Source organism: Taurulus bubalis (genome assembly GCF_910589615.1).
Source record: "Taurulus bubalis genome assembly, chromosome: 7".
Taxonomy (NCBI): Eukaryota; Metazoa; Chordata; class Actinopteri; order Perciformes; family Cottidae; genus Taurulus; species Taurulus bubalis.
The window spans coordinates 7,923,858-7,949,175 of NC_136595.1; the positions used below are offsets into that span (position 1 = coordinate 7,923,858).

General features: G+C 43.1%; 1 protein-coding gene across 1 annotated transcript in view; it reads right to left on the bottom strand.

Moving 5' to 3' along the window:
- The window catches only part of LOC306739028 (tensin-3-like), a gene marked incomplete at its 5' end in the record, with an annotated part of 37,451 nt that extends 14,705 nt beyond the window's left edge, over positions 1-22,746 (bottom strand). The window contains 15 exons of the mRNA XM_079220969.1: positions 6,077-6,145; positions 6,241-6,349; positions 7,306-7,433; positions 11,043-11,987; positions 16,776-16,880; positions 18,180-18,245; positions 18,456-18,585; positions 19,396-19,471; positions 19,569-19,629; positions 19,891-20,003; positions 20,310-20,393; positions 22,020-22,084; positions 22,201-22,323; positions 22,422-22,472; positions 22,597-22,746. Of these exons, the coding sequence (XP_079077095.1) occupies positions 6,077-6,145; positions 6,241-6,349; positions 7,306-7,433; positions 11,043-11,987; positions 16,776-16,880; positions 18,180-18,245; positions 18,456-18,585; positions 19,396-19,471; positions 19,569-19,629; positions 19,891-20,003; positions 20,310-20,393; positions 22,020-22,084; positions 22,201-22,323; positions 22,422-22,472; positions 22,597-22,746 (2,275 nt within the window). The remainder of the gene's footprint in view (positions 1-6,076; positions 6,146-6,240; positions 6,350-7,305; positions 7,434-11,042; positions 11,988-16,775; positions 16,881-18,179; positions 18,246-18,455; positions 18,586-19,395; positions 19,472-19,568; positions 19,630-19,890; positions 20,004-20,309; positions 20,394-22,019; positions 22,085-22,200; positions 22,324-22,421; positions 22,473-22,596) is intronic.
- Between the last annotated feature and the right edge of the window lie 2,572 nt (positions 22,747-25,318).

Genomic DNA, 25,318 nt, shown 5'->3' on the forward strand with positions numbered 1-25,318 from the left:
TGTACAGTAACTAAAGAACTCCCTGGTTTACGGAATGAATCGCTTGAAAATGAATTGAACACATTGTTGCTATTTTACTTATTATTATCATCACCAATTTACAAGGTTATATCCAGAAGCTACTGGAAATTAAAGTAAAATACACAAGCGTAATCCAATTTGCAGAGGTCCAAGTTGTTGCTGGGAACAAATCCTCACGAATGAGAAGCTCGAGTTAGAAAGCTTGTTTGATCATTCACAGAGATAATGGCTGATTGTGTTTCTTTTCGATTGATTGATTGATTATTCGACTACTTGTTTCTGCTCTAGTTGTGTTTCCTCTCTGCAAAACCACACGACTTCTGCAGGGCTGTAAAGACTGAGACATTTCAATATAAAGTGCATCGAGCACACCAGCATTCCAGTTTTAACACGCGTGGAAAATATGTGCTGGACTTCCAATGTCCTCTTTGTAGGAAATGACTGCAAAAACGTTTTTGAATCATTAAACTTGTGGCTCAGCAAGATGTAGTTTTATCATGTTTGACATATTTGGGAGATGTGGGAAGCAATAAGCACCCCGACAAAAGAAAAAAAAAACGAATCTTCAAAGGCTTCTGCAGGAAAAAAGGGGGAAAAGGCCTCCATCGGTTAACCACCAATACATCAGTCTTCCATGACTGCACGTTGGAGGCCAACATAGCCTTTAACAGGATGAGATCATGAACGACGCAGTGGAACAAACCATCTCATCATCCCACCGAGTGTGAGATGTCAGAGGGGCTGCAGATGTCCAGAGCAGAAAAAAAGAAAAAGAAAAAAAAGTATTTTCATGCACAAAAGGACAAAAGATACAAAGTTTGGATGGGGGTTGTGTCTAGAAAAGAGAAAAGGCATCTGACAAAAAAATAATCCCAGAATCTGTCTCCAAATACCAGCGGCCTGGAGGAGGGATGCAAAGTGTTTCTGTGCATGTGTGCCCTCCTCAAAATTCCCAGGAGGGACAGAGATAACGCTGTATAAACAAGCGAGAGAATGAGCAGAAAACAGGAAAAAACCTGCTGAGAGACGGAGAGAAACAGTCAAGAATGCGAGGGTGAAGGGAAAAGGTGTTGGAGTTCATAAAGAGTTCTCAGAGAACGATTGGGGGATTACACACGTGAAGAACGTGGTTCAAGCACACACACAGCTCTCTGACACACACGTGCATGCTCGTACGTACCGAGAGACGCAGTCATGATACGACACTCTCTGGAGTATCCCAATATTTGCCGGCTTCCTGTTTTTAGGATCCCTCCTTCGCCTTTCTGTTCCGAAGTCTCTATCTCGTTCTGGTAATGTTTTTGCCTCCCGGTGTGAATGAAACTCTCCCCGTTACCAGAATCTCCTCCTCTCCTCTTTCTCGTGAAAAGCAATCTGAGCCCCGACTCGCAGAAGTTTTTTTTTTTCAGTGGCTGGATCGTTGCTCTGCCATGCCCCCAATTCCAACGCGTCCACCCAGATGGAAAAAATAAGCTCCCCTCGTTTGTTCCTGGCTTGTTGTGACACAGCTTCACGTCTGGGTTTGTATGGAGGGAGGGACGAGAGGTAGAGAATCACTCCCCCCCCCTTCCCTCCAAGCATGTCTGCATACCCTCCCTCCTCTTCCTCTCACTGACCACTGAGCATTGTTCCTGCTGGGCCACTGCAAGCACTTTCCCCCAATCAGAATGCACTCCAGTGGTCAGAGGTCATCTGTGGCCTTTTATGGACCAGAGAGGAGGTGGTGGTGGTCGGGTAGGGAAGGGGAGGGGGGGTCTCTATGGACTCTCTGTCAAGGCATGTGTGTCCACTCCCACCATCTGCTCGCCACAAACACAGAGACAAAGGCATGCAGACACACACTGACCACGTCTCCTGCCATGTGTCTAATCTTAGCACATCATAAATTACACCGCAGAGCTCTTGATTGAATTGTGTTGAGTTCCCTTGTGTTTCAGCTGGGACATGTGCTGCGTGCATTATTTTAACCTGCCCCGTGTCACACAGGAAATGAGCTCTGTCCATCTGCGACAACCTTAAAAAAAGCATGAGGAAAAAAAAAAGATAATGACTCAGAGTACGCTGCTGTCTGGTGTTAAAGGAATAGTTTGGACATTTTGGGAAAGTGTATTCACGTTCATGTGAAGAGTTTGAGGAAGAACAATACCATTACATGTCTGTTCAGCATGAAGCTGGAACTAGGAGCTGCTCAGCGTAAAAACTGGACACTTGAAACGTTTAAGATGTATCGTCTCTCCTTCATCACTGACAACAAATCCAATCATCTGAAGGAGTAGGAGAGGTTTCCCTTGTCCTGCCTGGCCACGCCCACTTTCTCCTGACCTTTGACCCCCGAGGTTCAGACAGTCAAGTGTTTGTCTGAACCAAAGCGTATGCCTTCGCTAAAGCCTCGGCTCATAACAGCATCTGCATTCCTTTGGCTGAAACCTGCTTCCGCTGGCTGAGAGCTTCTGCATGTATCGCTGTTTATTTTGACTCGGCCACAAGTACACAAAGGAAATGTTATTATGTAACATTTCAGGGCCGTCACTCGGACATGAAAGTAAGTACAGAGACAGCAGCAGAGTTCGGCAAAATGCTGTCGGTATAGAAGAGATGTAAAGAATGCATTCTCTATCAGTCTGTTGACATACACTGAAATATTGTCTTGATTTACATTTCTGTTGGATTGAAACAGGGCCGTCGCTTTTAAATAATCGTTCCGAATCAAGTGGACGGTCGATCACTTTGGGAGCGATTTGATGATCGACAGAAACACTGACAGCCGATCCAAATCCATCTGAATACAAAGGTGTATTTTATCCACAGGAGGGTGGATTAGTACAATAGTTTTGAACATATTTCCTATCAACAATAAAGTGTAGGCTACTTATTGAAATGCTTTCTGTCTCTCTCTCAGAGCGGAAAGATGTATAGCATTCTTATTTTTTATATTCCATTCCATAACCCTATTCAGGGTCGCGGCGGTCACAGCTGACATTGGGCGGGGTTCACCCTGGACAGAGCTCCAGTTTATCGCAGGGCACATATAGAGACAGGCAACCATTCACGCTCACATAAACACTTACGGGCCTCCAATTAAGCTAAGCCTAAGCTGCATGTCTTTGGACTGTGGGAGGAAACAGGAGAAGCCGGAGGTGGGGAGAACGTGTAAGCTCCACACAGAAGGACCAACCAAACCGGGGATCGAACCCAGGCCCCTCTTGCTGTGAGGCGACAGTGCTAGCCACCACACCACCGTGCATAACAGTCATCAATATCTATTTTTGAGGCTCCAACACAGCTGGAGTGTGCAGCTCTAACATATAGCAAAGAGAACTATGAACCAGCAAAGTCTGTTTTTTTTTTAATATTTGTTACATTTTAAATATCATAATGTAATAGTATTTTGTTTTGTAAATAACATCAACCTGCGGGGCCCCTCGCCTCACAGGGCAGCGGGGTTCACCTTCAGGGCGAGCAGACGGACACAGTAAGAGACTAGATGGAGAACGCGTTGCAGCATTTAGCAGTGAAAGAGACAGATGTTTACTTATGCTCATAAAATGGACACAAACATGGCTTTTAATTAATGCTAATGTTGCTTTATGTCTGCTGGATGAAGTACAACACATTTGCCAACTTTACAAGGTGATAATAAGTCAACGCTGCGTTTACTGCCGGCGCCCCAAGAGGACACAGCAATAATGAGCGCTGAATTAAACACGCATAACCACGCATATGTTGGAAATGACCACATTGTTTTTTTAATTTTTTCTATATGATGACGACATTTTCAATGATGTGTTATGCATTGTATATTATGAAGAATATTGTTTTGACCACATGTAGAAAAATACCAATATTCTCATTTAACTCTCGGCAGAAAATCAAATAAGTGTATTTTCCAAAAGTTTAATATAAATTGTATTGAAGTCAATAAACTAGCCCATAAAAAATCCAACTACACCCAGTTCTATTTTAGATTTATGCTTTTTTTTTTTCACCTTTGTGTCGACGTTTTTTCACCTCAAATCACCCAAACAATCCCTCCCTGGATTACTGTACTAATCTTGATTACTGTAAATATATCTGTATGCTATCCTCACAGCACACACATGACATATCAGGACCCAGAACACCCGGTGTGTTCAGCCGGTGTGTTCAGCCGGTGCGTTCAGCCCGGTGCGTTCAGCCCGGTGATAACACAGTGATAACACAGTGGGAGCGCAGCTGAAGGGTTGTTGTTGTGTTGGAGCATCTGCTGCTGCCCACAGTAATCACTCCCCACATAGTCGAGCCTCGGGTCAAACTGAGATCACGGGAATGACTAACATTAAGTACAAAATAATTTAGATGGCGAATCTGAATTGTTTTCCAGACAATCGTCTGCCTTTAACGTGGGAAACAGGAAACTCTCGTCTGCCCCAGATATTCTGTGTCCTTTGTTAATTCTTCTGTCCATCCAGTGGAGAAGAGAAGCTGGTGTTTTTTCTGTACACAAGGAATAATGACTCTTTCATCAGCTGCTTCTCCATCCTGCCTGTTCTGATGAAGGTATTGACACAAAACAGGCGGATCTGCCCTTTAAAAGAATGAACTTATCTGTCTGCAATACAGAGCAAAATGTCATCATAAATAGTTCTTTGGTTTTGTCATCAATAAATGGATGACAACATGCTATGGTCCAATTATTTGATGTGAACTGATAATAAACAGATTTGATATTGGCATTGTTCATTAAATTTTAAGATTAAAACCAGCTTGACTTGATTAACATCATAACCATAAACACCTGAATGTACTTAAATAAAGGACTTGAGCTGCTCAGTCAGGTGCAGTAGACTCAAACAATAAAATCAATGCGATAAAATCACTTTTCTATCAATTAATTTGCACCATCTGTTTCTGATTTTGTCCTGATGCAAGCCCAACTTCTCATGCAAGATCAAAATAAAATAAACACCTTGATCACAGCACTGTATGGCATTTATAATTCAAAATAATGAATCCAGTATGTGGTACATTATGTAGGATCCAGTTGACAAGCAATCATGGAAATCTCTCCAAAATCAACATTTCATTGGGATGCATTTACTTTCATTACTCAATGCCTCGATATAACCATTTACATAAGTTTGGGATTACTAAAGTAAAGAAATATGCTATTTGAGGTTATTTTCTGCTTCATTATTTTACTATATATTACTAGTTATACATATATTACTAGGTGAAGGCAGGCACTCGTGTCAGGATACAAATATGGGAAACCTGATGTATGTTTCCTTCATATTTACAATCTTTTTCATGCTTGAGGCACAACAGAATGAGTCCACAAGCACTTCAACAGAAACTGTTCAAAATATCTTTGGTCACAGATTTCAGGTTGTGTCACCACAGTAGCAGCCTTCCCGTGCCGATTACTGTCATCATATATCATGATGTGCTTTCCCCCTCTGCGGCGAAGCACAAAAGGTGTGTAGCTACGACAGGAACATGACCCTCTGATCAGATACTTTTTTGACACTTCAGTATATTTCTTCTGCAGCTGTGTGCTACATATCTCCTCGGGCAGGATGTCCCAGCAACAAAAGACCCTCCCCTCTCCTCCCGTCCCCTCCCAGAACAGGACGTGAGTGGACATCCTGCCTGCAGTGGTCTCTTCCTCTGTTAGCGCCAACTATTATTCACGGACGTCCAGTATCAGCTGTCCCTTCATCCCCGAGAGGACATCCCAATCCATTTAAACTCCTCAGACCACTTTTTACCTCAAACCTAAAAATGATGAACAAGCCATCTGTCTGCCTCAAGCCAGACCCGACTTACCACAAACAGAGCCATGCCCACATATCCAGCCAATGGCAACAAAGGACAGGCCAGGTGTGTGTGTGTGTGTGTATGCGTGTGTGTATTTGGTATATTATGCCAAGAGGACATTCCAGCCGGACCTTGAACCCTGTCCGGCAGCAATCAGGAGCTTAAGCACTTGGCTTTAAACTCCAGTGGTCTGGCCAGTCACACACACATATACATGGACAGTATATATGGTCACACACACACTCTTTGGGAAGTGTACCTTGTGTCCAGCTGTGTTGGTCCCACTTCCCGCCTGTCCGGAGCTGGGAAAACTCTGGGAAATGTTTCACTGGGAAGAGAACGGCGGGACGCTGATAAGATTCCAAGCTGCGGACACGCCCACATCAAGACGCATCAAGTGTCCATTCTGACCTTATCTCTTACCGTAGGGCGTCGGAGGAGACACTGGGAAGGCTGGGGTAGCGGGGACAATGTCAGGGCTCTCCGTCTGTCCCCGATAGTCCACACTGTTGGTTTTGTAGAGATGGCCATACTTTAAAAAAGAACAAAGAAAGTAAGACAAAAATAAGGGGAACAGTCAATAACATGTTTTTGTAAGTCTTAGAGGCCACACACACACACACACACACACACACACACACACACACACACACACATCAGCAGACATCAGTCTTGTGATCTGTGTGGCTGCAGCCTCTGTTTTGGTGTAAACAGTTTGGCCATTCATGCCACCCAGCCGTAAGAGTGAGTGCAAGAGCAGAAACATCAGAAAAAAAGAGGGAGGGAGGTAGAAAAGAAACATCTACAGAGATGCAGATAAAGTTACATAATCATAATCTAAACAGAGATAGTTTAAATGAATTTAAACAGATTAAACTGAATTTAAACTTTCATGTAGTTCATTGTATTGTATTATTATTATCATCATTATTATTATCATCATCATTATTATGATATATTATTATCATAATTATCATCATTATTATGATATATTATTATCATAATCATTATTATTATCATTGTATTGTATTATTGTATTATATTGTTCATTGTAGTTCATGTATTTCAACTTTCATGTAGTTCCGTACATAGATAGATGTACAATTCACGTACAATTCATAGTCTTTGAAAGTTTTGGAAGTTCAAGTCAAGACATTGAAACCAAATTGGCGTTCAACAAGCTTGAGTCTAAAACAATAAAAAAGTAAATACATCCACATAAAGACAGCACAAGCAAAAAGAAAACTTGGTATCTTTCACATTTGTACATAACACTACTCATCTAAAATGAAGATGCTTAGTTGTACAATAGTACATGGGTTACACTTCAAGTTCATCTTCTATCAAAAATAGCACGTGATATTTTGTGTCTCTGTTTGGATCTGCAACAGCAAGCAGCAGAGAGTCTGCTGCTGAGCGGGGAGTCTACAACCGCAGTCTGCTGAAAACAGTACATCAGGGTCAAAGTGTCCACCAGGTGAGGTTTACCGTAGATGGCGTTAAGGGGGGACTGTAGACGGGCGAGCCTCTGAAGCTCTGAGCGCCCTCCCGCCTCCATGCCGGAGTCTGGAGACCGGCGTCCGTCACATCACTCACCTGCATCGACTGCTTCCAACCTGAGATAGCGAGAGAGGGGGAGGAGTGGGGGAGGCAGATAAGGAGAGTCAGACAGTCAGGCAGATTTTAATCTGCAATATAATCAACCAAAGAATCAAACTCAGTCATGCGTTGTTCTCGGAAATGAAATGTCCACAAACAGTTGAGTCTAAGAAAAACACAGCGTGAAATGGCACTGACGCATCTTAGGACCAGATGGCAATTACGGGCGATGACAGTGTTTCATGTTTAGCGTGTTTGTCTCTGACAATAGTGTCTAACAGCTCCTGTCATCAGGTCAGCCGCCGTGTGACCAAACAAGACTTCACTGTGGCCAGATGGTGGAACATTATGGCGAAACGTCGGAGGAAAAAGAAAAAACATCTGTTGGAGCATCAGTCCAGTTCTCTATTTTGGATGCGAGTAGATCGTCAGGAAAGGAAGACATACTTTAGTTCTTTTATCTCCAGAAGTGAAGTGAAGTATTAGAGCTCTGAACACAGAAACCACAGTCTCTACCACAGTGTGACATGTGTGTCATGATTGAGCTTGACCATATATGGGACCACGCTCAGATGTGCATATCGACCATAAACAGCAACGTGGAACATTGTGAGCTCGGCTTTCATTGTGAGCATCCACCATCTCAAACTCACATTCTAGTCCAACTGAAACTAATCCGGTTCCTCTTCTACACCAGAGGGCCAGCTGAAGGTGGGTTGTTTTTCTTCTTTCTTTTTTTTTACAGTGTCGAGTATCACTTGATACCCGCTGTACTTGTGAGGAGGCTATTCACTTTTGAAGGCTTCGACTCCAAAGATTAGAGAGAGGAAGAAGGAGAGGGGCATGATGCCGACACACTGGAGAGCAAAGTGTTGTGTCGAGCTTCAAAAGCATTCCTGATCACTTACAAACTCCCGCCTCAAAACATGGCTTTGAAAAACACACGTTATAAACTGCTGCAGTAGCTCAGCAGTGAAATATTACTGTCACTGCTTCAACCACGGAGCCTCGGGAACTTCTCAAACTCACTTATCCACACACATACACATGCTCCATTTCCTGTGCTCAAATTCCCTGATCAGGAGGAGAGCCACAAGACCGCTCATTGACCCGACGCTGTGCAAAAACACGAGGTCAGAGGTTAAATGTCGGCGGTAAAGTAACCCCGCGAGGCCCATGGCCGCGGGGCGAAGATTCAAGAGCTGTCACGGACACTCTTGACTGTCAGGAGCTCCCATAAGAACCGGCGGGCCGCTCGGGGGTCAGCTTTGATGGACCAGCTGCTTCGTATGCAAAGAGCCGGGAAGCGATGACATCACCGCGCACACCTATGACCCACTGTTCTCGAACAGAAAATGAATCAAGGGTGGAGGTCGCTGCAGAAATGTGCCTCTTCTTCCTGGCTGCGTCCCCGTGGATATTAAGAGGGAGTACATCTGTCATACGTGCCAGCAGGATGACGAGAAACAGTCACAGAGATGCGTCAGGAAAACGGGACTCGTCACCGTGACATGTTCAGGTTCGAGATTTTAAAAGGTTTTGCGAGTAAGTCGAAAGTCCTGACAATGCCGTACAAAATCGAGGACCAAATGCTAAACTTTTGAGTCGTAAACAAGTCATAAGATATCAGGTCGTAAACAAGTCAAACAGCTAAAGTTGGTCATCGGTAAGAGTGAATTTATGAGTCGACTACATCAAAGGATCCACTTTTTTCTCCTCCCAGATAGTAAATAAAAATGGAGGCAGTGGACATCTTTTAGCTTTTGCCACATTAACAACTTCGTATTACTGTAGTTGACGTAAAATACACAAAGCTCTAAAATGTGTAAATGAATTGCAGTCTTAAAACTTCTTGTACGTGACATTACAGCAGTATTGTCTTCCATAAAAAAGCTTCCCTTCCTCATACGTCTGTTGATGACTTTTAAACCCAGACTAAAGATGCTGTAGGATTTAAGGGACAATACAAAACACTTTAAGTGTAGTTGTATTAAAAAAGTGATCAACCATTATCGTTAACCTTTACAACTGTTGCACTGGAGCTGAATGAGCAATACTGAATTACATCAGATTATATTGTAGCCTGTATGGTATCAGATATTTGGATATCATTAACCAATTACACAAGGCCTGAAGTGCATGAGCAGGTGTGTTGGAGACAATTCTGGAGAAAATCAAATAGGGTGCATTTATTTTAGGCATTATTGATGTCTAATAGTAAACTGTAATCTGTTTCCGGTCATTGTAGCTTCTCGATGCAGAAGCCTTCAGGCAGAAGATGCACATGTTAGACCTCATTTGCCGCATTTCAAATTAAAAACAGTTAAACTTTTTAACTATTCTGTGACAGTGTAATCAGAAGCTCTGCAGGGGATTGAGTGTGGCTCTACATCTGCCAAAGCTTTGAGCTCCTTCACGTCTCTGGCTCGTGAGAAAGCTGTCACAGTGTCTATCATCCTTGACTGAATCTTTGCTGATAAGAAGTAACTAATTAAATCCCATTTAGCTGCTCGCAAAACTGTAAATTCTTTAATTATGTCAGTGGATTATGTTTTGCCATTGCTTCATCCTGAGTTCCAGAGGTCAGACGGCTCCGTCCTCACACACACCTCACTTGTGTACAGTAACCTTTCCTTCCACCTGTATATTTCCATTCAAAATAAGACGGATTTGAAGGGTAAACGCATTACGTACGTTGCAGGAATATCCACGACTTGTATAATCGAATGCTTCCACCCTTTCTGCAAACACTGTGCGCGCTAACAAACCACGCCTTCTGTTCTGGGACAAACCCAGATGCAGATTTCCACGATCGGGCAGCGCTTCAGTACTTCAGTCTGGGTTATAAATGTGTCTCTGTCTGTGCACTGCAGGCTGAACTCACTCCACAATATAACAAGTCCAACGTACAAGCTTCATCTGCCAGCCAGCTTGTTGGCTCGCGTGCATCTTCTTGAGTGTGGCATTTCAGCCAGTCACGATATTACAGTGGACTGTTTCAGGTCTCTGTACAAGTAGAGCTGTGTAAAGGTACTGTTATACTGTACCAAGGTACAGGGTCAGTTTACCCAAAATACATAAATTTTTAGTAGTAGCTGTATTTAGCTATACAGAAAAACGATTTAGCGCTGAGGTTTGATCAGCCTCTTAAACATCCACAACCAGCTCTGAGAGTCCGCTCTTAAACAGAGCAGGGCTTTGAGCTAAATGCTAATGTCGCAATGTTAATATGCTGAGGTTTAGCAGTTATACAAAGTACACAATGTGCAGCTGAGGCGGATGGGAATGATAGTAGTTCTGCAGCTATTTGGTTAATGAACCAAAGATTGGATCATGTGTGGACCAAATGTCATGACAAACCACTCAAGGGTTGTTGAGACACAACTGTCAACCTGCTGGCGGCGCTAGAGAGAAAGAAGTCAGGGGATCGCCAAAGTCAGTCGGACTCAGCATCTGGGAACCATGACTGTCTGTACAAAATGTTAAGGGAATGCATCCAATAGTTGTTGGAGATTTCAGTCTGAAGGACTAACCGATCAACATTGCCAACCCTAGGGCCGTTCAGCTAGTCAAGATAAGGATCGTTTGGAACTAGTATTTTCATTCTGTGTTTTTTTACTTCTTACCTGACAGATGGGCATTCCCCTTGTGGCTGACCCCGTTGGTGTGGAGGGAGGCGGAGCGGGACAAGGGGGAACAGCGGGTAGGAACAGGAACGAAGGTGGGGTCCAAATCCAGAATCAGCTGGTTCAGCTGCTCTATGGACTCGTCCATATCTGTGGTCAAAGCGTCGTCTAGGCAAGACGACGCGAGTGCGGCATCGACGGACTGTATGTCGTGTGTAACATCTGTGTGTTGTGTGACGTCGTGTGTGCCATCCTCGTTCACCACAACTCGCTGCATCGCTACCCTGCTGCTGAGTCCCCGAGGCGGGGTGTTGGGAGCCGCCAGAGGCGGCGGCCTCTGTTTTCTCAACCGGGTCAACTTCTCTTCCCCATCAACTTGAAGGGAGGTTTCGGAGACGACGTCAACATTCTGCTGCTGCCGAACCCAGGAGTGCGTGGAGTACTCTGCGTGGACGGATATCTGAGTTTCAGGCAGTTTCTCGGAGGAGAGGGAGCAGATGCTGCTTGAGCTCGGCACGTCTGAAGCAGGAGGCGCTACACCGTCTGCGTCGTCTAATATGTCCGTTTCCCTCTCGTTGGACGAAGCATCTCCATTGAGGGCGTGTCCCAGTTCAGATCCATCTCCAGTCATCTCCCCCTCCCATCCGCTGGACGCAGCAAGCTCAGCCATGACCTCCAGAAGAGGCTGAGCAATCTCAAAGTCCAACCCAGAGAGCAGCTTCCCTGCCTGGGTGCACTTGTCCCAGGCAGCCCCTCTCCTCTGTCTGGCTCCGGTCCGCCCCTGAGACGCAACAGACAGGCCCGAGTCGCTGCTGGCAGACGGAGCTCGGTCACTGCAGCTGGGGCTGCTGGTGGTCAGGCGGAACGACGCTCCTTCCTCGCTACTCGTCTTCCTCCCTCTGGCAAACAAGCTGCCATTTCCAGGGTCCAGGATATGAGGTGGAGCTGTGAAGACAAAAAGACGAAGGTCAGCAGAAGGTTTATGTGATGACAGAAGAGTGAAAACAGAGGAGAAGGTGACCTATAGAAGTAAGGGTGTCGGTTTGATGTCACAAGTGAGGAGCACATGAATCAGGGAGCCTTCAACTACAAAAAACTAAAACTGCTATTTAATATTTAATGATGTAGGATTTGCAGCACTGTCCTTTTCTTCCTCAACTCTGACAGTATTTAATTCTTGCATCTTTTAGCAGTATTATAATTGAACATTTTCACCTGTACATCAAATTAGGCTTCAACTAACGTTCTTTATTTAATTATCAATTATCTTTTTGATTAATCAATTAATCGTGTGGTATCCAAAATGAAAGAACACACTAAAATAAAAACAAAGATATTCAATTTGCAATCAAGAACAATCTTTATAATAAAGAAAAGCATTATATATATATTCACTTTGTAGAAGCTGCAACCAGAGAGGTTTTGCTTTAAAAAAAAAATAAGGAAGAAAAAAGATAAATCGACTATTGAAATTGTTGCAGAAGCGATTTTCTTTCCATCGACTACTCATTTATGTGATTGATTGTTTCAGCTGTAATTTAAACTAATAATTGTTCCCTAAATGTGTGCAGCAGTTCCATCAATTAGTGGTTTATGTATGTGCATGTATGTAGACAAGTTTTACAAACCATAAAGCGTATTGATGTCATCATTGTAACAACTGGTGAGGTACAGTAAAGGAGCATACCAACATTTTTTAACTCCTATCTTCTCTAATCTGTATTATGGACACTGTGTAGGGAGATTAAGAGTTAATCAAAGTAACTAACTAACAAATGTTTTACATTAGCACGAATACCACCTTTGTATTGAAGACACTCTTACTACATATAAACATGCACTGCTACTGTATATGATTCACAATGACACACAAACACACCACCTGTTAGACCACAGACATCACCCCAGACACACTCCATGCAGGTAACACAGAGGCCCTTTGTGTAGGCTGGCGGATGCATGCGTGTTTCGTTGTGTATGTGCGTGTATGTCACGCAAAGGACGTGTCCGTCATAGACAGGTAGGTCAGATAGAGCTGATTGCAAACACACACACACACACACGCACACACACACACACACACACACACACACATACATACATACGCACACGCACACAGTTTGTTATACTTTAACTGTCTTTTGTAACAAGAGAGTGTATTTCTAAGTCTTACAGCAAGTTGGAAACCTACTGGAGCTGGGACAATCAATCAATTAATCAATTGGTCAATCAAAAAAGAAAAAATTGAATTAACAAAAAATATTTGATCATTAATTAATGGTTTAAGTTGTTTTTTCATGCAAAAATGCCTAGCAGTCCCTTGTACTTGCTTCACAATTATAAAGATTTGTTGTTTTCTTTGTCAAATATGATAGTAAATTGAACACATTTTGGTTTTAGACTTTTCTTTGATAAATACAGTAAGTTGCACCGCTGAATGCGTATCGGAACTAAACAAACATGTCCTTTCCCGATAAAGGTCGTTACGTTCAAAGGAGATAAGACTCGTACAGTAACTGTAACAATGCATACACCGTGCATACCAGAGCCGTATGAGCACAGCCTCTTAGGTCCAGAGAGGCTATAAAACTCAAATACCAGTCATGCATGGTAAAGCCTCACAGCTGGTCTGTTAGGTTTCTCACACACAGATGCACAGAATACTACGTCCACACGCACTCTGTGTAACTTTCACAACACTGTAAGAACTTCAGTAGAAAATAGCAAACCAGCATCAAAAAGCAGCTCACTTACTCACCAGCAGTCTGTCAGTAAACTTTCACTGTTCCCACTGTGGACTAGAGACAGGATGGAAATGCTTCTCTGAAGCCTCCCTTCGGAGTCAGAGAAAGAGGAAAAGAGAAACAGATGACAAGCTGAAAGAGGGGGCCGGGGACGAGGACAGAATGAAGAGGATGAGGAGACGGACAGAAAGAGAAAGGGAGGCTGAAAAAGATCCAGACCAGCTTAGTTAAAGTTGCTCCTCTGCTGTCGTCCTCTCAGGCTGCCACAGGAAGACAAGAAAGAACATTCTTTCTCTTAAGGTGCTAACAGCCCCCCAGTGCCCCCCACCCACCCCTCTCTCTCTCTTTCCCCTCTCTCGTGTCACTACTTCCTCGCTTGCTCCGACCCTGCACTACGAATCCCCGCCTTCACCGTCGCTACAGACATACCCTCATCCCTCCTCCTCTTTCCCCCATCACCCCCTCCTCACCCTGCATCCTGTCCCGGCTGACACAGGCAGGTAATGCTGTGCAGAGAGTGTGCGCTCATGCATTTTCATGTCAAAGGGGGGATAGCAGTATAGAAGGAAAACTAAAAGGTGGATCATTCACCGGGCTGCATGCGAGCACATATATATAGGTGGAGGAGTGTGTGCATCACACACACACACACACACACACAATGCACTTTCAAGAAAAGAAACACAAAGCACAAGGACCTTGAGCTGGCCAAATATGGAGAGGGGAATGTAAACATGGGGGCGGGCTCTGGAGAGACTTGTGTGCAGAAGGGGGAAGGGGACAGATTGGACAAATTGCAACCTGCAACTTGAACCTGAAAGCAACACGCTTCAGCTAGAAAAAGACCAGATAAAGGGGAAGAGAAGAAAAAAAGGGAGTACGAGAAGATGGGAAGATAGAAGTAGTGGAGGGGAGGGGTGTGAGTGGGCCGAGAAGGTAAAGTAGAACCACCTGTGGTTGGAAACAACATTCTTGCGACCGGCTGCGTTGCTAACTAGCCGGCACCCTCATTATGCTCATGTGCATGCGTGCTGACGGTTGAAGGTAATGGCCATGTGTGTGTTGGGTTCTTGTGAGCGTCTGTGTGAAATGCGCGTTTACATCCCACTTTTCTGCATTTCTCCCCCCCAGTGATCGGACCATCTAAATTACATGCCTTGGCATAGCAGATTTAGCAGCGGCATAAAACAGCTGGAACTGAAACCTCAACCGTCGCTTTAAGTGATTGTTTCAGCTGTCTGGCTGTGTGTTTTTTCGTGCGGGTGTTTTTCTGTGTGTGAACGGTTATTCTAACTAAATGGAAACTCTGACAAACAGCCGCCGCCTGCAAATACAGGCTGAGTGTCGATGATTGTCTTAATGTCCATTCCCAGGAACAGTCCACAACAGTTGTTGCACAGCACTGACCATAGCCAAGACCAAAGTCGAAACAACCATCTCCGAGACTGGATCTGCAGCCACAGAAGGATACGACATCCGAAGAGCAGCCAGAGATACATTAACTGATTTATTTTGCCCACTTTTGGGGAGGAAAAAAGACGAACATGCTTGCGAACAGCTGCCTACTTCCACATCCATTTTACGGTGTTTGTGTCCATTATTTAATCTTCTTTTAGCTCCGTTTTGGTCCCCACCTGACCTGACCGCCAGGTGGGTTGTTACGCGGGAACATTTCCGAAGCCGCCATTGGAGACTGTTTGGAAAAAGGCAGTCGCCTTCGGAAAATACTTGGCAGGTGATTGGATGAACCATCTGTCGATCAAACTCTTGTCGAAGCGCGTAGGGAGGGGAGCAAGAACATCTTTTCCATCGAGAAAAGCCTTCAGCGCCGTTCTTTACTCCCCAGTTCGGATATAACTGGATGCTATTGCAGCATCTATGCTAACCCCTTCAGGAACAAACAGGGTTGTTGTGAACAAACAGTCACCTCTCCTTGTCGTCTCACACACACGCTCTAAGACCCGCCCGCAGCTGCCGGTATAGCTTCTCACAGGATGCTTGGTCCGTGCTCTGGCTTGACCTGGTCCAAATCACTGGACGGGATCACACATTGTTATTCACTTATGGAAATGGCCTGCGTTCTCCGAGGGCCCTTCTAGTTATGAATGTGTTTTTTTCTTTCTGTGGAGCGGATCCGAATCACGGGGCGGATGCACTAATTATTTTTCACTTTTGTTTGCAAGACAGGGCATGGCCTTGGCAGAGGACCTGCTCTCTCAGAGAGCTCTCCTAGTTCCCTCTGGTTCAGCGCTGAGATCAACTGATGCTACATTACATGCAGACTTTGGATCCATTCTATTAAAATATATTGGTGAGAGGATCTTTAAAGAACTATACCCATGTTGTATAGTAAGTAAGTAAGGTGTATTTATATTGCACTTTTCACAGACAAAAGCTCACAAAGTGCTGTACAGGAGTCACGGAAAAAAATTTAAACCAGATTGACAATAACAGGGGCCAAACATTTCAACAGTTAAGAGAGCATAGTAAAATACACATTAAAAGATGGAGCAGTAAAAAAACACAATAAAACAAATAATGAAAATATACCATGTACTTAAAATCATGTGAAAGAGGTGTTCATCTGTCCGGCCCACAACTTTACCGTGTCAGTTGACTCTCACGGCTCTCATAGCTTCGTTTCTTGGTGCAGAAAGCAGCATCAACGGGGTGGAGCATTTACTAGTTAAAGAACCAGATAAGTCTGGCAGGAGTTGATGGAGGTGTTGTGTAGGAAGTAACACTTCTAAAAGTCCAAACTAAGCAGCATTCTAGTTTTCCCAAGAATGCCATGGAAACAGAATAAAGGTCACCATCATGTAAGAGCAGAGCAGACACGTTTACCTCCCATAATGTGCTGTCTTCACATAACCGGCTTTGCTGTTGGATCCTGTCTAATCATTAAGCCAAAGACACAATGGAAATCGAGAGCAACAGGAAGAGAAAGTGAAAGAAATAAAGAATATAAAACCATCAAAATGCAGCTCACCGGTCTCCAGAGAGGACGTGTCTTGATAAGAGTCTCGTCTCACCAAAGGGTCTAAGGTGTCATAGTCCACCGTCACACAGCGCCCGTTGCTCCACAGCTCTCTGCCTGCACACATGGAAATGACAAACAGACCAGCAGACGAGGAGGCAGTCCTGGTCAGGAGTCAGTTAAACAACAACGACACACACACACACACACACACACACACACACACACACACACACACACACACACACACACACACACACACACACACACACACTAAAAACAGATCTCATTTGATTTAAGAAAGAGTATGAGCTTTAATGTCCGTCAATGTCTGTGTGTCTTGCATGTGTGTGTGTGTTTCCGTCCTGGTTTTCCCCGCCTCTGTCTTTTAGTGTGTACAGCATCTCCAATCAGAATTCCTGTCAGATGTGTGTGTGTGATAACTCCTCATATTGCTTCCTGTTGAGAGGCGAGGAGCCGGTTAGGAGTGCCAGTCTGAGCTGTCATGCTCTCCTGCTGGTGTCCAACACTGCCCCCACCTGGGGACCGTTTGTTCAACTTAATGGTTATGCGGTTCATGAGTTGTGTGTGTGTGTGTGTGTGTGTGTGTGTGTGTGTGTGTGTGTGTGTGTGTGTGTGTGTGTGCAATGTTTCAAACTGAGTCATTTCTGTCTCTCTTCTGCTTGACTTCGGAGACAGTGATGCCTGGTGCAGCCTTTGTTCATCTGTGGCACACGCAGCCCAAATATGGTGTGTCTGTGAATGAGTGTTTTTTTGTGCATGTGTGAGTGTGTTCTAGGTGTCCAGGTTTTTGGATGTGTCAATTTGAGCAGTGGTTCCCAAGGTCGGGATCAGGCAAGATGATTGACGAATAAACAAAACTACTTTTTCCCCTCCTAAATCACTGGATCCCTTTTTTGGGACTCTAAGAGTTATTTTTTTATTCCTCTGTTTGACTAGTGATAGGTAGACATGTCTTTGTTTTAAGGGGCTAAATGCCAAAATGGTTCAGAACCAAAGAGTTTGAGCACATTTTTCTAACGGTGAGGCGTTGAGGTTCAGTTCATTTTAAGTTCATAAAAATACATATTTGTTTCCTTATCCCTAATGCTCTGTAGACGTTAGTAAATGTTAACACGCTGATGTACAGCACACCTGCAAAACATCAACATGTTGCTATTGTCAATATTTAGCTGAAAACACTCAAAGAGCTGTCGACTTTTAATCTTGTTTCTTTTGAATAATAAAAGAAGCATGACAACTTGGACCGACATATAGTGGATACTGGATTGAAGCTTGGCAAAACCTCTGAAACACATTTTTACCTCCATATTTATTCTGTCTTCTAATATCCAGTTCACTGCTGTAATGTTTGCCGGTGCCTTTACTTTACTGCAAGCTTCAGAAGAAGTGTACCTGTAATCTTTTCAGGGCTGTCAGAAAGCAACAGCTCCACTTTTCCATCTTCTGGGAACCGGGCATCTGGAATATTAACAACAACAGACAGCTGGAAAGTTAACTTTGCACACTGGACATTTTTCCATGTGTATTTCACAGTCCAAGGTTGGTTCTGATAGGTGTTATTTACATTGGAGGAAGAGTGGAGGATTTATCAGTAACTAATTGAGATGCATATTGCTGCAGAGTGATAGCGGCTGAAGCAGCAGTCGGCACTGTGCAGGTTATAAATACCTTCACTGGCACAGTCCAGGTCGGCCTTACAGAACGTGAGGGTTTGTCCGACTACGAGGCCCGTATGAAACTGGAGACGGAAGACGACCTGGCGGCTGGCTGACTGGCTGTTTTTATCATAACAAACCACCTGAAATCAGACAGAAGATGACTCAAGTATGAGCTGCTCGAATCCCATTCCCTGAGATTATTGGCTTTCGGTTGCATAGTCGTTAACGCTAAATCAGAGGCCGGTAAATACTTCCTGTCAATTTGGTTTATGAATGGGAACTATGTTTTTTAATTTTGAATTAAGGATTTGTTAGTATTTATGTCGTTTATATTTGTGATATATTTTGTCTTTTAAAAACCAAACACATTTCAAACATATAACAATAGAACAAGAAATTGTAACGCTATATTTCTGAATACATTTTGTACGAATTTCCAAGACTTTTCCTGAAAAGAATTGTGCAATTTGATGAAAATTATAGGAGAAATTATAATCTGTTCCACTTTTTCTAATTCCAATTAATTTCAATTGTAAACTAGAGAGTATTTTAACCAGTGTCAGCTGAACATAACAAATTGCAAACATATATGGAATATAGCTTATAATAATAGACACATCATATTTACTTCGGCTCAATTGGAGCCTTTGGGAAGAAATCCCAATTTCCCTCAAATTTGTATTAGTACCAATTTATTATTATTAATATTTTTCTCAGACTGGAAAATATTGGGACTTTATTTGGAAATAACAGATCTGGAAAAATAGAGTGTCACCCGAAAAATGATAAATACACAGGAAACAAAATAGAACAAAAGGGGAGAAATGAAGGCTAAACTTGAGGAACTAATTGTATTTTAAATATATATACTATATATTTGGTTTCCTTAATACATAAATTGGAAAAATGATCTTATAAACCTAAATAACAATAAAAGCATCACCACTCACCATGATGTCCCCTTTGAGCAGCTGAGCTGGCTGGAGCACAAAGTAGAGGCGGTCTGTCTGGGCTGCATTTACATTGCTGAGATGGACACAAGCACACATTACACACTGCATTCAATTTCTGAATAACATCCTGCTGTTGAGAGACCACAATGGGATTTGATATGGTTTCTTACTAGACTGCTGATGTGCAAACAGCTTGTAGACTCTGGTAGACTCTCAGGAAGAGACAACATGCTGGGAAAAGGAAGACTTTCATCATAAAAGATGGCATTCGTTTGAGTAAGAAATGTTCAGCATTGTTAGAGAAGCATGTCATCAGAGCAGAGACTTTGGCTTGTTTTAGACGACTTTTTGGACGTTACAGGTTTTTAATTATAAGCATATTGTTTCCTTCTTCTTCCTCAATAAGATGAAAAGAAGAATACATTATAGAGGCTTCTACGACAACCAGCTACTGCTGCTACCTCCTCTTCTTCAGAGCAGACGTCTGCCTACCTCCATCTGCTCTTATTTTGGGAAGACCGTGGAGAACAACACACAGGAGGAAAGACGGCGAGGGACGCATCCTCAGTCCGCCTTTTAACAAGCTTCCCAGCATCCACACGCACCTGGAGAGCACAGAGAAACACATTGCTGCTGTTATCCCAACACAAGCGTCTCAAATAACATTGTGACTGGATGAAAGTGTGGTTGTGGTGTCCATTGAGTCTTTCTCCTCGTTTCTTAGGCTTATTGTAGCTTTCTTATAGCAACTATTTCACAAGAGGATAAATCAGGTGATTAGTGACCCTGCACCCTGAGGTCAACAGTCACAGCAGAGTCCTCGGTCTACAACGAAGATCAGAGGCTATAAGACCTGAACCACAGCTGACCTTTGACCTGCAGCGCTCCTGCTCAACTAACCCTGTTCTTACCGTTTTTGCGATGGGGTCATCAGAGCTGACAGTTTGTCGTTGTAGAACCTCCTCATGGCGAAGTGGTCGAGAGAAAGTTCTGCACTGAGAGAGAGGCATATGTTCAGATGGTGAAGCTTTTCACACGACTCAGTTCCCCTAAATGTACATGAAGTGGTTTCTAACCATGCAGATAGTTGGATTTTTGTGTGCTGAGGTTTTGAGATATCCATCACCTCCGGAGGGCCACTCAGCAAAAACTCATGCTGTGCAGCCAAACCCACAGAAATGAAGATCACATGATGTGATTAAAAGCCTGAGAACATAATGAATAAATCAACCTTGTGGTGATATTGTTTTCTCAACCACATTAATTATCTCGATGCATAGCACCAAATATGCCAGTTTACATTTGGTGGGAAATCTGTTTTGCGTTGCATTTTTATTCCCAGCATTTTTATTCCTCGACAAATGACTATATTAACCACAATGCAACACAATGCCAGTCAGCTAAAGTCAGAGATGTGTGTGTGTTATGCCAGCGGCGGCCTTGAGCCACCGTCCTCAGCGAGCTACAGGTCTGGTAAACACTTCTTTTGGACCCACACTCAGATTTTGTTTATATTTTCAAACTGCTCAGCCCCAAACGACAAAGACAATCATCAGACTTCACTCGGCTCCCTCCGGAGTTTTATACATCTTTTTTCCACATGTGCAGTAGTACTCTATAAGACCTGTAAACATACTTTAATGTTTCAAATTGATGGCGAGTCCCTTTAAGGATTTAAAATGTTCCTTTGCAAACAGTTTTATTGTTATTTTAAATGTATTATCCAGACTAACAAAATATGCTGCTTTTGACATTTGAAGTGTCATTTTTCAACGCACCACGGACTACATTACATTCGTCTCCACCGTTTTGAGCTGGCAGCAAAGTTCCGCTTGACTTGAGAAAACCAGAAGAAAACTAAGTAAACGTGTATTTCTTTTGTAATTTTGAAAACTTTTAAACCATGTCAGGTTTACAGTCGTGCACACACCTTTGCATACGTGCTCTCACTCACACAAGGACAATGCTTACGATCAGATATTTCTCAACAGTGAGTCAGCCATGAACACGAGCACGCCAACAGTGCAGAAATGAACCTTGTCTTCCTCTTTTTTTCTGCATTTTCAGTGGACATTGATTTGCCTCGACGTAACCTATCTCATCATCCCGTGACTAGACATGTTAATGAGGATATTCATAACTTTTTACATCTGATATTTAAACCATAAGAGAATATGCAGCCACATAAACCACAAAGGCTGTAATGTTTGCTCTAAAAGAGCTTTTCACTGAAATAAAACAAGTCTTGTGTCTTCTAGGCCCAGACTCTGACATGCAGGTAAATTAAAGAGCAAATAAATCCACTAGTTTTCCAACGGCAACAGGATCCCTGCCCGGAAATCAAATAACAGTCTAGTTCAAAGTCTCTTTAATCAGCCGTCCTGCTGCTGCCCTTTGGCTGTCGGAGACATAGAGTAGATCAGCCTATTGTTCACTCTATTGTTCTGGCAGCGCTCTTTGATCTGCATATAGGTCCAACAATAAACAGTCATCCGTTGGGAACCAGACATAACTGCGCCACATTTAATCGCAATATTGCTGTTCATCAATGGTCATCAGTGATCAAAGTCAAATGCTTCCTTTACCCCCGTACCACTTGAACACATTCACATCAGTGTTACCTGGCCGAGATGTTGCCAAAGTGGATGTAAGAAGCCACCAGAACTCCGAGCCGGCCTTTACATCCCTGTGGAGGGCAACCGCAAAATCAGGATGAATAAACTTAACATCATCACTGATTGATTGATTACAAAAAACATGCCAGTGTCAGTGTGTGTGTGCAGAGTAGTCCGTGGCGTTTACCCTGCAGTGCAACACCAGGACGTGCTTCGGATGCGTTTGCAGCCAGTTGTTCATTGTCGTGCACACGCTAAAGATCTGATCCAGGTCGGGGGCCAGGAGATCCACCCAGCCTGTGTCCAGAACCTGACGGACAAACCACACACACACACACACTGTAACATACATACACACACTGCAACATTGAATCTCTCAACGAGCAACTTAGGAGTGTTTCTCTTTACCTTGTGGTTCATTTGGGTGAGAGTTTTGTTTTTCTGCGAGAGGTTGACGAGCTGAAGGAGGAAGGGCAAAGTGTGTTCATGATTTCTTTGCGAACGTCATGAACTGGACAAATTAAAACATTAAAAACTTTTTTTTTCTCAAGATGTGAGTCATCTCTGTCTTATTACCGCTCACCATGTAGTGGTGTCCATGCTTGGACTGCAGCATGAGAATAATCTCCTGCAGGTTCTGCAGGTAGATCTTCTCTGGACATCCGGGAGGGCAGAAGATGGTGATGATGCGTTCGGTGATGTAGGTCAGATCCATTCGCTGCTGTTCCTCCATGACTGATCTCGGTCATATGGGCAGTCTACCGGGAGGGACACGCAGGGTGTGAATGAAAGTCATGGTTATTTTAGGGAAGTGAGAATTTCCTTCCGCCGGTCAGCAGATGTTTGCGAACTCCAAGCGAGGCAAATATCTTTGTCCCACGCAGTTCAAAGGCGGTCAGCCTTATAATAACCCTCAAACCCTTTTACGGGTTGTGACGGTAATACAAAGAGGGGTCATTGCCAAAATAACGAGGAACTGAACCAAAGGCTGAGTCACTGGAAACCTCCTTTGAAGCTTGTGACCGGATGAGAGGTGACGATGAGTCACAGAAGAATGGTACAGATAACCTCATTACTCATCATCATCAGCTAAAACAAGGACTCTGATAAGGACAGAGAACCACGACCTTAGAATGATAACGAGTTATTCACACGGCTTTGATGTTTTGTGCATTGGTGGTCCTATAATTTGGAGAGAAAAAAAGGAACGGCTCTATCTCCAAATGTATTCTCTAATTCACTTTAGAGTGAATTAGTTCCAACTACGACTTAAATTCTGCTTCTGCACTCATGATAAGGTTATTATCTGTGATTAGGTCCAAGGAGCTGGAAAGATTTCTAAGACGGCATCATAATAATTGTTTTTTTTTTATCAAAGACAGTGTTGATGACACTGATACAAATTGAGAGTAATTTCTCATCAAGCTGAATTGACATTTTGGGAAATTTCGCTGAGAAGATCTCAGTATTATAATATATCTGCAATAATAATAATAAACTAATATCTACCTGTTCTTGAAAACCCCATATGAAAATGTGACGTGATTTTGACATTGCTGTACCTTTAGGCTACACTTATTTTGACCTTAAAGCTCCAAAGTCCTAAAGATCGCATATGGACCAGCACAATTACACGCATGTTAGTGCATGTCCACGGGCGTGAGATCAACAGACGAGCTGTGGTTAACCTTGCCTTCACCCCGACCATGTGACCATAGCCTTGTAAACAATGTTACAACCGTTTAGGAAATTGTAACAACGTACAGGAATAGCCCACTGGGAACCAGTGCAGCACGAATGAGCAGGTTCAACCCCGTCTCCTCCGTGTTCTGGTCCACTGCACTAGTATTCTCTAATGTGAGCAGGTTCGTTATGTTGCTGGTAGAGTATACAGTAAACCAAACAGTGTTGTTTGTATTATGGTCAGGGTGGTCAAATGTCTAAACCTTAACATGACATCACCAGAACAGGATCATGAGGTCAGACCGGACCGAATTATTTATCCCGATTCCAAAGAAGAGATTATGAATCTGTCTAAAGTGTTAAAAACCACAATCTAAATAAAAGGCGCGTTCAAAGTTTAAGTCAACCTAGTCAAAATATTATATTTCATTTGGATGCAAACTAGTTTAGTGTAGTCATTTCTTTGTTAAATAGAAATATTCTTCAGAATTAATATAACTATAATTTGTTATTTTCAATTCGATTTTTTGGGATCCATCTTTCGAAGGATAGGTGTCTTCATGTTGTGTGTGTGTGCGTGTGCGTGTGTGTGTGTGTGTGTGTGTGTGTGTGTGTGTGTGTGTGTGTGTGTGTGTTAAAGGTATTGGGTTTATTTTCTACAATATCCACAATTAAGTTGAATTAAATAGTTTTTCTTTCATTTAACTGAGCAGACACACATTCTCAGAATGAGGCAAAAAGCAGAAGTGTACTTATTGGAGAACATAAACGTATCTCTGGGGGAGTAGCTTGTACAAATACTTCAAGGGACCCCTCTATTTCATATCTACAATTTGTACCTTTAAAGTTGCAAATGCAGTAACACTGACAAGTCACCAACACGTACAAACAATGGTTTACTCTGGGAACAGAAACTGGGCAATATAAGTGAATCATTGTGCTATTTTTATTTTGTTATTTCCCCACGTTTCTTTTGGTGTTGGAAGAGAAAGAAAGTGACTGAGAAAAGACCAATAACAAGTGCAATGACAAAGACCTGTTCCCATACAAACATGATATCCCAACATGCACTCCTCGCCCTGTTTTTGCGAGAGCATGACGTTTTCCTGGCTGAAACAGTTGACCAAGCTGGCCAAACAATCTTAATGAGTGACTATTCAACAATTATGTATTTCTGCTCTGTTTTCTCAACAATTTTTAGACATGCTGCAATCTAAATTTGTCAGCGCTCGGCCTGCGGAACCAAAAACAAACGGAAGTGAGTGAGTCAACCACACGGAAACACGCACACTGCATATACACACACATACACACACACACGTTGCTATAGGGAAAGCTGCTCAGCAATGTCCTTGAGCATGAACTCTAATTATAGTCTCTATTTCCCAATTTTAAAAGGAAAGCATTTTTAAAACGGATTAGCCGTCTTTGTTTCTTTCTTTTCTGTCCTTTTGACACAAGCTAGCAGTCAAACAAACCAGAGAGTCTGTAATTCAACCAACAGATTATTTTAAATTTAAAGTGTTCGTGCAAAATACTAGAACTAGAAATGACAGCAACAGCTCACTGTGACACGCTATTGTTTTGCTTGTGTCGTCTCCATTCAGAACCTCTTCTTCTCT